The sequence below is a fragment of the Vigna angularis genome, chromosome 1, assembly GCF_016808095.1.
Source record: "Vigna angularis cultivar LongXiaoDou No.4 chromosome 1, ASM1680809v1, whole genome shotgun sequence".
In the NCBI taxonomy this organism is placed as follows: Eukaryota; Viridiplantae; Streptophyta; class Magnoliopsida; order Fabales; family Fabaceae; genus Vigna; species Vigna angularis.
The window spans coordinates 4,406,996-4,421,277 of record NC_068970.1 but is presented as its reverse complement, the minus strand read 5'-3'; the positions used below and the strand labels follow the sequence as shown (position 1 = coordinate 4,421,277).

Here is a 14,282-nt window from a genome sequence, read left to right as displayed (position 1 = left end):
TGTGTGATCGCACGCATCGTCCTTGTGCCAAAAACCTTTTCTCCTTTTTCAAAATACCAAAAATATGTTTTAAAGGTTTAGGCACATGTGTGATCGCACGCATCGTCCTTGTGCCGAAAACCTTTTCTCTTTCTTCAAAATACCAAAAATACGTTTAAAGGTTCAGGCACATGTGTGATCGCACGCATCGTCCTTGTGCCGAAAACCTTTTCTCTTTCATCAAAATTACAAAAAATACGTTTTAAAGGTTTAGGCACATGTGTGATCGCACGCATCGTCCTTGTGCCGAAAACCTTTTCTCTTTCTTCAAAATACCAAAAATACGTTTTAAAGGTTTAGGCACATGTGTGATCGCACGCATCGTCCTTGTGCCGAAAACCTTTTCTCTTTCTTCAAAAAAATGCCAAAAATACGTTTTAAAGGTTTAGGCACATGTGTGATCGCACGCATCGTCCTTGTGCCGAAAACCTTTTCTCTTTCTTCAAAATACCAAAAATACGTTTTAAAGGTTTAGGCACATGTGTGATCGCACGCATCGTCCTTGTGCCGAAAACCTTTTCTCTTTCTTCAAAAAAATGCCAAAAATACGTCTTAAAGGTTTAGGCACATGTGTGATCGCACGCATCGTCCTTGTGTCGAAAACCTTTTCTCTTTCTTCAAAATACCAAAAATACGTTTTAAAGGTTTAGGCACATGTGTGATCGCACGCATCGTCCTTGTGCTAAAAACCTTTTCTCTTTCTTCAATAATAATAACAAAAATATGTTCCAAAGGTTTAGGCACATGTGTGATCGCACGCATCGTCCTTGTGCTAAAAACCTTTTCTCTCTTTTAAATTAAATTACAAAAAATATGTTTTAAAGGTTTAGGCACATGTGTGATCGCACGCATCGTCCTTGTGCTAAAAACCTTTTCATTCTCTTAAATAAAAAAATACCAAAAAATATAAAAATCCTCAGAAAATTAAAACATCTACTTTTTTCAAAACTACGAACAATATCGCCTGCAGAACTACGTGATCCTTGATTCTCCACTAAAAGTGGAGATACGTAGGAGCAAGGCCAGTCCTTGTCAGGCTCACTCTCCCAAAAATCCAAATCATTTTCCAAACGATTTCTCAAACAATTTTCCAAACGAATTCTCAAACAATTTTCAAGCAAATTTCTCAAACAGTTTTCAAAAGAACTACGTAACCCTGATTTCTCACATGAGAATACGTAGGAGCAAGGTCAATCCTTGTCGGGCCCCAAAATGCTAAAAAATATTGTTTGTTTCTTTAGAGTTTTATTTCAAGGGAATGTTAAACACTTTGAAAACCACATCCACATTCGCGCATTTAGTTAAAGGTACTGCCTTAGGGCAGGCGTTGTAGGGTGCTAATACCTTCCCTACACGTAACCGACTCCCGAACCAAGAATTTGGTTCAATTTGACCATGCCTTATCATTTTATGGTTTTTCCGTAGTTTTCCAGAATAAACTATGGTGGCGACTCCAAAATCTCTTTTTTCAAAATTAATCTTTTTTTTATTGGATCGTCGTCCCGTCGCGATTCCGGTTGCGACACCCATCAATGAACTTTGTTTTGTTCTTGGACAACAAGGCTCTCCTCATGCTTCTGCTCCATGAGGAATAATTGTTCTCGTTTAGAGTCTGGGCAATGAGGGTGAGTCCTGGGTTCTCACCAGGGTGTAAGTAGTAGGGACTGGATGGGTTGGATGCTTCAGCTGGGTAGTAATTGGATGATTGATCCATGAGAGAAAGAATCCAAGAAACAGCCCAAGAAGATACCAAGAATTGAATCAGAGGCAACAGAAGCAGAGCAGGTACTAGACCTGCTCTGATACCATATTAGAATTGGCCCAACACTGTTCCATTTGTTATGCGGCCCAGCCCATAACACTCAGCTGTTGATGAGGCTTTAGGACAGGCAGCGGATGCCACGCAAGCAGTGTGTGTGATACGGGGGCAAGAAGAGAGAGAACGGAGCGTCTTCAAGGTTTTCCCAGACGCTAAAGCAGTGGTGGCGTCCGCACAGACTGGCCGTCGTAGAGGCAGCGGCGGATGGTGGCGCAGAAGGAAAAGATGAAGAGGGCAACGAAAGAGGTAAGAAAAATACTGTCTTTTTATTACTCTTTCATGTTCTGTAAATGCTTTCTGTACATATGGTAGTGTTCTTCTGTGTTACACAAAATGAAAAGAGGAGAGCTCTATTTATAGAGCTCTAACTAACAACTAAAAACAAGTAACTGTAAATCCTAGTAAAACAGAAATGGTTACTGTCTTTATGACAGTAAGGGATTAGGTATAATCCCAATAGCCTCCCCTCAAGCTGGACGATGGATGGCTGTCAGTCCAAGCTTGGGAATAATTGATCTGAACCTAACGCGATGGGGAAACTTCGTGAAGATGTCAGCCAACTGTTCGTCAGAGCGTATGGGAAGAAGGTTCAAAAGTTGTTCCTTTACCTTCTCACGCACTACATGGCAGTCAAGCTCAATATGCTTGGTCCGTTCATGAAAGCTCTGGTTGTGAGCTATGTGCCTGGCTGACTTGTTGTCACAATATAAGGCCGGGATTCCTGACTCTTCTACTTGAAGGTCCTGTAGGAGATAACTGAGCCATTGTATCTCGCATACAGTGGCTGCAAGCGCTCTATACTCAGCTTCAGTAGATGATCTGGAGACAGTTCTCTGCTTCTTAGATTTCCAAGAGATGAGAGAAGATCCAAGGAAGATACAGAATCCTGTCGTGGATCTTCTAGTGTTGGGACATGTAGCCCAGTCTGAATCACTGAATCCCTTTAGCTGTAGAGGAGAATCAGCAGGGAAAAACAACCCCTCAGATGGCTTAGACTTGATGTACCTGAGAATGTGTTGGATGGCCCGATAGTGATGATCAGTAGGTGATTGAACAAATTGGCTAAGTAAATTAACTGAAAAACACAGGTCGGGTCTAGTGTTTGTGAGGTATAACAACTTCCCTATCAACCTTCTGTAGGGACCTGGGTCATCCAGGTAGCTGTCCAATCTGTACAAAGAGCTTGTGTCACTAAGAAAGGGAGTAGATGAAGGCTTACAGCCCAGCATTCCGGTGTCTTCTAGTATATCTAAGGCATATTTCCTTTGACATAAGTGGATCCCCTTTTTAGATCTAGCTACTTCTAGTCCTAGGAAGTATTTGAGTTCTCCTAGGTTCTTTATTCGGAACCTGTTGTGGAGAAGCTCCTTTATGTGGTTGATCTCCATCATAGAGTTCCCTGTTAACACGATATCATCTACATACACAAGGAGGGCAGTGAAGCTAGTAGATGTTTTCTTAGTAAATAAAGAATGATCAGATTTGGATTGGACAAACTTTGCAGTTGTCAGGAAGAAAGTTTTTCAAACCACTGTCAAAATATATATGTTTACTAAATAAGTATGGTAGTCAATTAAAATGATAAAAAAAACTTTTATATACATATTTTTTATTTTGATAATAAATTACGTTAATTTAAAATTATATTCTATATTATAAACATTTGGTCCTTTATAAAATTATTATATAATTTTGGTCGTCTATATCTATAAATAATAAAATTGAAGTAACATAAATTTTTCTGTAAATAATATAATTTGAAAGAGTATAACTGAGAACTTTTATCACATGTTATAACCAGGAAAAATGAACAAAAAAATAAAAACAAAAGCAAAATCCAAACTTTGTAAAATAAAAGATATATGTAATTTAATATATGTATATATATATATATATATATAAACTTATTATATTATCCTTTATTTAATTTATAAATCATTGATTAATTTATATTGAGAAGGTTTTGTTTTGACATCATCATATATGATTTGTTGTTTATATATTAACAGTTAATCTTTTATGTCAATTTTTTTAACCATGATTATCAAATCGATGTCATATTTAACCATCACAACATATGAACATGATGCTCTTAGCTTTGTTGAAGGTAATAAAATATATGATGAGAGAAATGACTTGATTCGTGATGAATTTTCAAACAAGTTTGTTTTATATGTCAAGAGAGAACATGATTGCTCACATATCATGTCAACGAAGAAAAAAATTTATATATAAAATTGAATAGAATATTATTTGCTATATTATTAGTCTTACCACATTGTCCAAGTCAAATATGATTGAAATTCTACAAGTAAATTGATGGGAAATGACATTTTTTATAAAAAGAAGAAATGACTTCAATATAACAAGTATTCAATTTTATAATTCTTTAAATTTAAATTTAATTACGTAATTGTATGTTTACATGATGAAATTTCAGACTTTTCTTAAGTTATACTTTATCTTCATGTCCAATACAAACAAATAATCAATTCTATGTGATTGCTTCTATATTAAAAATAAAAGAGACATATCTTTTTGTTACGTATATAGTTTTTATTTGACTATCAATCTATATTATTTTATTGTTCTTTCAAAATTTAGATCAAAATATTATTTTAGAGTGGCGACAATCGTTTTCATATTTATTAGACAAAAATAAATTATTTATTAATTATGTCAGATTTTCGTATTAATAATCTATTATTTTTATTATGGGAATATTTTTTGATTTTTTAAAATATTCAAAATGTCAGGAAGTTGTTATTATATTATTTTAGTAAAGTTTGTAATATTTTATTTTACTAATATAAAACTAGTAAAATAAGTATTGTAAATACGAGAAATTTGAAATTTTTAAAGTTAAAAATTTATATTTAGATAACTAAAATTTAACTATGTTAGTGCATCTCATGCTAAATTAATTGGAAAAACATTCTCTAAACTTACAATATTTAAAATAATCATCCCAAAAGAGAAAGAAAAGGATAATATTCTTCTCCATATATTTGGTTTTGTTGATACACAACTTTTGTCAGCATAAGATAATGAGTCAAAGTGGTGCTTTAATTTTGGCTGCACTTATACTTGTGTATCTAATTTAGTTGATAATATAATTATATAAAGTTATGTACTTATTTATATAAATTCAAACATAAATAAAATATTACAATACTTTAAAACATGCATAGATATTATAACTCTAATTTTAAAAATATATTATCTAAAATATTTTTCACCTTATGTATTTTATAGAAACTTGTTATTATTAATAAAACAGACGTGTATTAAATATAATGTAGATATATTTTTTAAAAATTATAAATATTTATTACTCTTTTCTATAAAACTATAATATTGTATAATTTTAATTATACAAATAATTTTATTAATATTGATTCCACCCTAACTAAAATATTAAACATTGAATCACTGAATAGTTTGTTTGAATGACCAATTCAACCTTCAATATAATGATCTTTATTGGTTAACTGGTAAGAGGGAGTTAGAATCCATTTCACTGCTCCATTCCATTCATACATATGAGATTATATACAAAATACTATTAAACCTATTAAAGATATAAGTGTGCTATTATTATTATTATATCTGCTTTTTATTGTTTGCATGAATTATTAGTAGAAAATAAACATTTTATATTTTTATTTATTTTAAAAAATACTAATAATTATAATTATGTAAAAATATATGTGATTTGAAATGTAAGTATGGAATTATGGAAATATATTACGTAAAAATAAAATATTAATAACTATTTTATCTGCAATAAAAATATGGGAAGTTCATTTTAGTATTTACATAATTTTTTATTTATTTGTTTTTTATGATTAATGTAATTAAAAATAGAACAGAGACATAACATAAACAAAATTCCTTTATAAATGATTACAGATTATTTATTAATTAATTAATATACAATAATACGTTATTGGTAAATAAAATAGCCGGAGGGTTATTACGGCGTCGTTTAGATGAGTCGGAAGGGAATACTATACATGGATGAAAAAGGCGAATGTTAAAGCGGCATAGTTCAGCGCCTACTGCATTTTGGAGCGATGGCTGCTGCCGTCAGTAAGGTTTCCGGCGACATCATCTCGTCAAGCTTCGATCGTATCCGACCACCGCCTCCACCGCCTCCTGATTCTTCCCTTCTCTTAGCTACCAGACCTCCAAGGCATTTCTCCCTGCGTCTTATCTTGAGCTTATTTCAGATTACTCTTTTTCATTGTTTAACACTGCTCTTACAGATTAGGGTTTGAAGTTTTAAATTGACACGATTATTATGTGTTTTGTTTGTTGCAGACACGCGGTATCGTATTGGACGTGTTCAAAGCTTTGTGCAATTTGCTTTGTTGCTGGAATGGTTTTCGGATACTCTCTCAGGGGACGAGTCAAGCGTTGGGCTTCTAACATCCTCAAGAAGCTCAACTGAAACATAATTGAATTGCAGGTAGTCGTTTAGTTCGATCACGGTTCACTTTCATAGATTTATGTGAAAGAATAGGTAATCGTTTAGTTTCAATTTTTCTTCGTTTTTAGATGTTCCGTGACGGCTTATGTTTTGTAAGGATTTTGGGATGAGTTTAAAAGTCACGGATTCAACTACAAACCTACACAAGGGCTTATTAATTTAGGTGATTTATTTCTAGCCATTTCGCGCACAATATCAACGCATGTTGTGCTTCTAATTTCAGTTTATGTGTGGCACAACTGCAGAATTTTCTATATTCTTCACCACATGGTTTTGTCCCAATGCTTAAAGTGTTTTTACTGTTAAGGTTTTCGGGGTGAAGCATGATGATTTTTACCCCTAAAAATGGACAGTGTTTAGAGGGTTTTATTACCTTACTTTACTTTATAAAACTAGTTCATTATTGTTTCCCAAGTAAAAAATGTTAAAAATGCTTCCTCGCTTCAAAACCCCCTCTCTTTTCCTCTCTAAATAACCCAGCAAGTTGAGTTGAATTACTTTATTGGTAATTTATAGATGAGTATGGTCGCTAGTATTTTGATTCAATGATACGAGAATTATTTAGTTTTCAGTTTTTCTTTTCTTTTTAAAAAAAGAATCGGAAGGCAAGAGGTGGAAACGGACATGCAAATTATACTATATTTTCTACTTTTGAAGTTCAATGTTTTGGAGACATTTCCTCTGTCCTACATCACTCCTTTTAGACATTTTTCTCCCAAGGATCTCAGAAAACTCTTGAAATAAGGAAACAGAAATGAAAGGGCACACAAACCACCATTACCCACTTTTCTAGAATTGCAAGCAAATAAACTATTATTAACTACAATTGAATGGCAATTCATTTTAATATCTTCCAGTCAATTTTACTCTAGTTTCATGTAGATAATAACTTGAAGTTAAAATCAGACTGTGATAGACAATGTCAAACCTGTGATAGACAAATATCGAACAACAAATTCAAAATGCAATCCAAGCTTTTGTTGTTTCAGGTTTCAACTTAACCAACACAAGAAATCTACAATCGAGTTGGTTTGAATCCACACATTCCAAGAAGCCTCCATATCTATTTATAAATGCAGATATTTTTGAAGTGCTCGTTCGCTCAGTCACTTGTTATTGATACAAAAAAGTACAAACAATTTATTGACATCCAAAGTGTAGCCCGTCGAAAATTACACCATGATCTCTCTGTCATTGATAAATTGACGTGCTCTGTGATCACGGAAAATACAAAAATAATGCCTGTGATCAATAAATGGTAATTTATCTAAATCAGTGAGGCTACAAAACTGAGAAAGCTACCCCCTTTGCATCGAACCCAAGTCATTTGCTAATGTGGTTTCGGCACAAAACCATCAACAGCGAAGTTCCGAGTAGCAGCAGGAACGGCTAACCGAATTCCATCAAGTTCAGGTTTTGCAATAACTTGGCAACCCAGACGTGATCTGCATATTTTCCATAATTAGTCAAGGTCACATTTAAGGGTAGCAAAAACGGAAAATGAACATTTCCAATCCTGAGTTCATGAATGGTTAACCCACGTTTCAGTAAGTCCAAAAGCTAGATCTAACATGTCGTTTTCCTCATCGGTTGGATCTTCCAATTTATTGTAATGTTCTACGTCCTGCACAAAAATCAGTTATTTGTCCCTCTTGTAAATGGAACACGGTAGTTCAAAAAACAAACTAATAATAACTTCAAGCAACATTTCACTACATAGATCACCCATGATGTACCATGACTATAACATGGCAAGTTGAACACGCAAGCGAGCCCTCACATGCTCCTGCAGTAACATTAAGTAAGACACCATCTCAACCAAAAGGAAAAGTAAGCTGAATCAATTACGAATACGCTTGGCCACTTCAGAAATGGCCCTACCTACTTGACAGTATGAAAATCGAAACGAATCGTTATGTCAGCAGAATTGAGAAGAAAATAATAAAATTCAAAACTTAAAGCTCTTGCCTTCTAGTTCAATGTCATTTTCATGAGCAGCTTCTAACATAGACATTCCAACAGGGACTTTGATATGGGTTTCCTCACCATCCTTATCAATAAACGTTACAGATATCCTGCACAATCTCAAAGATTAAGGTGAAAAAAGACACTTGTGGAAGACTTTTAATATACTCACGATGAACAATTGTCATCTAATATAATATATGGCAAGGTACGACAGTAATGATGTAATCTGTCCTAACGGGAGTTAACACTGACTGATCTCTAACGGTGTGGGAAAGCATGACACGTGGGAGGATTATTTCCATCGTACAGGGACTTGGAATTTTTCAGGGAATGCGACCAGCTGCGACAACTGAGGCTCAAAGATTTTGTTATTGTTGCCATTTTGGTTAAAGTATCAGAATCACACAGCAACCTCACTCCTGCTCAGATATCATACCATACCCCCAAGGCTAAACAATATGAAATCATGGTTGGTTGCACAAGAAACATGGAACGGTAGAGCAGAGTGCAAGCCAAATATTTATTTGATATTAACATTCTCTGCGCTTTGAAGTTCTCACTCAGATGCCTTGAAAAGTTTAAACACTGGAAGAAAAATATATTAAACTTCCATCAAGCTCACTACACAATGTCAGTTCTTAAGCCTTTCATTATGGGCGTTTAAAATATTTCATATGCTGTATGATAAAGTAGATAGACATCCGCTGACCTTAGATTGTAACTCAATAACCACTTATCTAGCTAAAAATTAGACAATAAGAGAAACGGCAAATTTATAACACTTAGATTAGGAGGGTCATGTTAAATGACTAAATCATGATTATTAGCTAGAAACAAAAAATTGGCAGTTAACAATTAGTCAGCATAATTTACCCATGTTGCGTGTCAAAATATAACATCAACACTGAATAATAACCAATTTTGCCTGGGGTTCTTATACAATTCAAAGTTTTGCATTTTAAGTCCGTTAATCATAAAAGTAACAATTGAGTCAAAATTACAATTATAACACAAACACGATAAATAGTAAGTTTTTGAATGCTATATTGACATGATATTTACACATTCACAAAAGGATCACATACTCCCACAAATCAGTCATCTCAAATAGAAAGAACGTACGTTTCTTTTTCTTCACTCCCTTCCTCAGTAGTGTTGTTAGTAGTCATTGTTGAAAGGAAATTATGTCTTTCCATCATGGCTCCCTTGTGTAACTTAGTAAATGAATGCTGTTGAAACTAGTTAAAAAGAACACAAAATAATCACTCATAAAAACAGATAAGCATAAACCAATGCCATAAGAAAGTAAAAATTTAATAAAACAATTTCTCCAGTAATCTGGATGCAAATGTACACAATTTCTATAAAAATTTGATCGCACAAACAGTTGACAATTAGACAAAGGAATGTGATATTTTGACATCTACTAAGAAAAAACAATTACTTGACAGCTCAACATATCAATATTCTAATCACATTTCTTTTATTTTTTAACTTAAAGTACTACTACATATTTATTATATTATTAAAATGAGTTGTCAAAGGAGTGTTTTTTGTTTTGGAGGGTGTCGAAGTATATTTTTGTTTGACAACGAGAATATTTAAAATGTCAAGCATTATAAACCCTCATTAACATAATCAGTCCTCTCTCCAATCCAAGTAATTAAATTGATAGAAGACTTTCAGATTTCTGGGTTACTACGTATACAAAATGCTAATTGTTCCAAGAATTCAAATACAACCAAATTCCTTCTAGTATTAAAACAAATGAAATAAATAAACTAATACAAAAAACAGAGTACAAGGTGAAATTATCTTCATCTTCATAATGGCCATTATCAGAAATAGAGCAAAACATTGTCAAAATAGGGTCCAATTTCTCCCATCCTCTGCTAACCACAAACTTGTTGGCCCCTTCCTTTAGCTAAAAGATGGAGAGACCATTTGCAATAATGGAAAAGATTAATGTCATTATCATACTCCCATAACTCATTCAATATCACCAATCTTTATAATTGACAAAAGATGTCCAGACTAGTTTAACAGTTATTTTGTCATATTACAGATGGCCTCACATTTCAAAACACGAACACCCACTTATCATAAGACAATAAACTAGTTCATATCCAGTTTTTCTTTAAAACAAATCTAAAAACCAGGCAGGTATCTCCCATGATAAGCTCAAGCACGCTTATTTTTGCTATCTATTGAGATCCTAAAACCAGCACCAGATTACCAAACTTAATAGAAATTGAAAGCTGAAATTACAATAGGAGGAATAAGAAAAGGAAAATACAAATTCAGGGTATTGAATCACTAACCGGAGATTGCAGGTAACGATATCTTCCTGTTCGAACATATCCTACTCCACACAAGGATGTACAATTCCCTGGAAAATTAAAAAAACAGACAAATAATTAGTTGAATAGGTTCAATATAATCAGATGTTCTCTACATGCTATGAACTATGTAGAGAAGATAAAAATAACAAGTAGAAGTACTTGTGCAGAGGTGTTTAGCGACCGACGCTCCGACTCTAGCTAGTTTGGAATTTAGCATAGTGGTTTTAGGGGTTTAAGAAACCCTAGAAATTGTAGAGGAAAAAAATTGATATAAAAAACTGTTACAAAAAATAAATGAAACAAGTTGAGAGGCCGAGAGAGGAACAGCTATTATGCGCCGAAGAATGAGAAAAACCGCAATCAGGGGGAACAAGTCGGAGAACAGAGAGATCTTACATTCTAAAAGCCCAACAACAAGGCCCGAAAAGCCCAACCATGAATTTATGCACAACTTAATATTTTTTAATGTCCTAACTTTTGGTATTTTCTAGTTCAATATTATAAACTAATTCTTGAAATTTATGGGTCCCTTTTTAGAATATTTTTAAATTGTAAGTATTGCATTTTTAAAATTTTACAATCATTTAATTTTTTTTATAAGTAGCCTTTTCTTTAGTTTTCATTTTAGAATAAAAAAGATTCATATTAAAATAAATTTAAATATGTATATTTGTATAATGGTGGGAATGCTACAATTAGGGATGACAACGGGTTGGGTAGGACACAGATAGTGTCTGCTCGCAACCCGACCTGCCAGATAAAACTGTAACCGTAACCCGTTTAAAAAATACTAACGAGTATTTTAAAATCTGCGAATACCTACAAAAGTTTTTTTTTTATATACATTTTTAAAATAAAATTACAAAATATATATATATATATATAATACAAATTAAATTAAATATAAATTAAAATTTAATTTTAATTAAATTTAACCTAATAAAATATTATTTTATTTTATTTTTAATTAAATTTAATTAAAAATATATAAATTACTTGTTATTACTTTTTTTGCAAATAACGGATATCCGCAGATCGAATAGTATACTACCTGTATCCGATTCGCAGGATATCCGTTGTCCATTATACGTGGATAATAAATATGCACATATAATAATTATGGGTCGCAAATTTTATCCACGGTGTCGATTTTTCTTTTGTCATATCTAGCTAGAACATAGGTAACAATGTTATTAATAATTGTAGCTTTTTTTATGACAATTATGCTAGTTTTGCAAACAAGACAATGCCATCATAACAGTAATAAAGGAATAAAAATGATTATAATAAAAGTATTGCAACTTTCATGATATTTCTTAATTTTGTAATAATATTGATAATTTATGCGTTATGTAAAAATTATATACTGTTTTAAACTGATTTCACAGTTAATTTTAGTTAGACAATTTTTTCTTTTGTCAAATTAAAACAATTTCATTATCTGATGGAATAATTAATCATATAATATCTAAGTAATCCATAACCCTCAACTTAGAAGTCATGGTATAAGTCCCTACTTGAAAGTAACTTCAAATATTTAAGGTTATATTTATTTTTTGTTCATATTATAATTTTTTTTTTCATTTTTTTCACATAATCGTTTTGAAATCATTTTAAAAAATTATATATTTCTTATACTTTTTTGGAATTGCAATGTTTTGATATAATAAAAATGCAAACATATAAGCATAGGAACACATATATGTTTTCACTACTATAATTATAAATATTTTAATAATAATGATAATTAAAATGGTAAAAAATCAATAATAAAAAAATAACACTAATAATTATAAAAGAATATGATAAGATGGAAGCGATAAGGATAATATAATGATATTATAATAAAAAGACCATTACAAATATAATATTACGAAAGTAAATTATCTTTGTTTAAAAACCGATTATAAACATATTTTAAAATAAGTTAAAAATATTATAAACATATTTTAAAACACGTTTAAAATAGTTTCATCTCTATATTGTATTGATTGTGTTTTATTTTTTAAAAAATACTTCTGTAAATTAAAAAGTAGCAACCATCCAAATGAGACTTTAAGAACTTGATTTTACTAAATAAAATTTTCATTAACTTTATTTTGCCGGAAAAAGGAAATTGACTCTCTTTAAGTTGAATTGTGAATAAAATAACACATCAGATTTTATATAATTGATGGAGAGTTAGATAGTTTAAAGTATATTGAAGGGGTTTAATTTTGCAGTTGTGTATAGAGAGGGGGAAAAAACTAGGACCTACTAGTTGAGACCCAAATTCAATTAATATGTAAGAATCTAATATTCTGAAAATTAGTTGACAAAAAATACATTCATTTTTATAACAAAATATACAAAAGAATTCAATATTCTGTTAAAATAAATAATAATTCAACGATATTATTTATATAATTAAATTTATAACTACATATATCACTGAATTAAAAAAATTTGGGACAAAGTTCACATAAAATACTGTAATGATGAAGATATTTTATTTACTTTGGTAATCCATCTCTTTCTATAAGGAAAAAATTAGTTTTCAGCTGTCACCAATAAAATAATTCATTACACTGAAAAAAGTTAATGACATCATAGTTGCATAGAATATAAAGAGCGGTCTTAAGATCAATGAGCATAAGTTAAATTGTGTTTTCATGTCTCCAACTTTGACACTTTGTTAATTATGAGGATTTTGGACTGATTTTTTAAATAGCTGAACTATTTTTTTTAATAATTAGTATTTTTATTCATATATTTGGAGTTTTTGTGATAATTGTGAGATATAAAACAGTTTTAAAATTTAGATGTAAGAAAGTCAGAAAAAATATAATTAAAATTTAGAGAAATTTAAGTTATAGTTTTAGAAAAAATTAAACAAAATATAACAATCTATATAATTTACAACATTGTTTAATTTATTCACAAACATATTCGTTTATTAGAAAAAGGAGACAATCATAATTTAATTAAGCTGTTAGGATAAAATATGTATATTAAATAAGTTTTTAAATATATATTATATCGGTTTCGTAACTAATTTAATATAAGTTGATGTAATATGTTGAAAATGTATATTAGATTGGACGTGCAATCCATCTAATATGTACTCATGCTATCGATTTTAGATCAATCTCGATCCAATATTTTTAACTAAAAGAACAAAATATCATTTTTAAAAGTGACCATGCGAAGGTGTAAAGAAGAGACGACAAACCACCAAAGACCATCGACGAACCATCATGAATCAACACTAACGAACTATCATGCATAACACATACTCCAACTACAAAACACCATGGACAATACACTTAGCTGAGTAGGAAAATTTGTGAAACACCATGGAGACTAGTGGTGCACATTTAATAAAGCAGTTGTGTTACAATTGATCAATTGTTTATTTGACCTGTTGGGTCTTTTAAAGAGGAGGTTTGAGTTCAACCATATAAGCGATTGACACCACTATCTACCCAAAACCTTAAACAATGAGTTAATGAGTTTTTCATCTTTATATAATGCTCTACTTTTTCATTTCTATCCAATTTGAGACTTACACTCACTTGGATTCCCAACATAATATGCGTATATTGAATCAATTTAACCGACTTAATATATACATATTAAATTG

The 14,282-nt window shown here is 31.5% G+C and overlaps 3 protein-coding genes across 4 annotated transcripts; 1 reads left to right on the top strand and 2 right to left on the bottom strand.

The window, feature by feature from the left end:
• Positions 1–2,325: 2,325 nt before the first annotated feature.
• On the bottom strand, positions 2,326–3,246 carry LOC128194242 (uncharacterized mitochondrial protein AtMg00810-like). The gene has a single exon (XM_052869330.1). It carries the CDS (start codon positions 3,244–3,246, stop codon positions 2,326–2,328), a length of 921 nt encoding a protein of 306 aa, XP_052725290.1.
• Positions 3,247–5,859: 2,613 nt separating this feature from the next.
• On the top strand, positions 5,860–6,530 carry LOC108339192 (uncharacterized). The gene is made up of 2 exons (XM_017576334.2): positions 5,860–6,053; positions 6,182–6,530. The coding sequence occupies exons 1-2, from the start codon at positions 5,935–5,937 to the stop codon at positions 6,309–6,311; spliced, it is 249 nt and encodes an 82-aa protein (XP_017431823.1). The 5' UTR covers positions 5,860–5,934; the 3' UTR covers positions 6,312–6,530.
• Positions 6,531–7,377: 847 nt separating this feature from the next.
• Positions 7,378–11,020, bottom strand: LOC108331977 (uncharacterized). 2 transcript variants are annotated; one of them, XM_052871805.1, is made up of 8 exons: positions 10,820–11,020; positions 10,640–10,707; positions 9,441–9,556; positions 8,319–8,425; positions 8,087–8,136; positions 7,892–7,974; positions 7,653–7,795; positions 7,378–7,562 (listed from the first exon to the last, which is right to left on the bottom strand). In XM_052871805.1, exons 1-7 carry the CDS (start codon positions 10,875–10,877, stop codon positions 7,681–7,683), a joined length of 597 nt encoding a protein of 198 aa, XP_052727765.1. In that variant the 5' UTR covers positions 10,878–11,020; the 3' UTR covers positions 7,378–7,562; positions 7,653–7,680. The 2 variants fall into 2 exon arrangements, with proteins under 2 accessions (XP_052727765.1, XP_017422526.1); XM_017567037.2 differs by having other exon boundaries at positions 7,378–7,795; positions 10,820–11,018.
• Between the last annotated feature and the right edge of the window lie 3,262 nt (positions 11,021–14,282).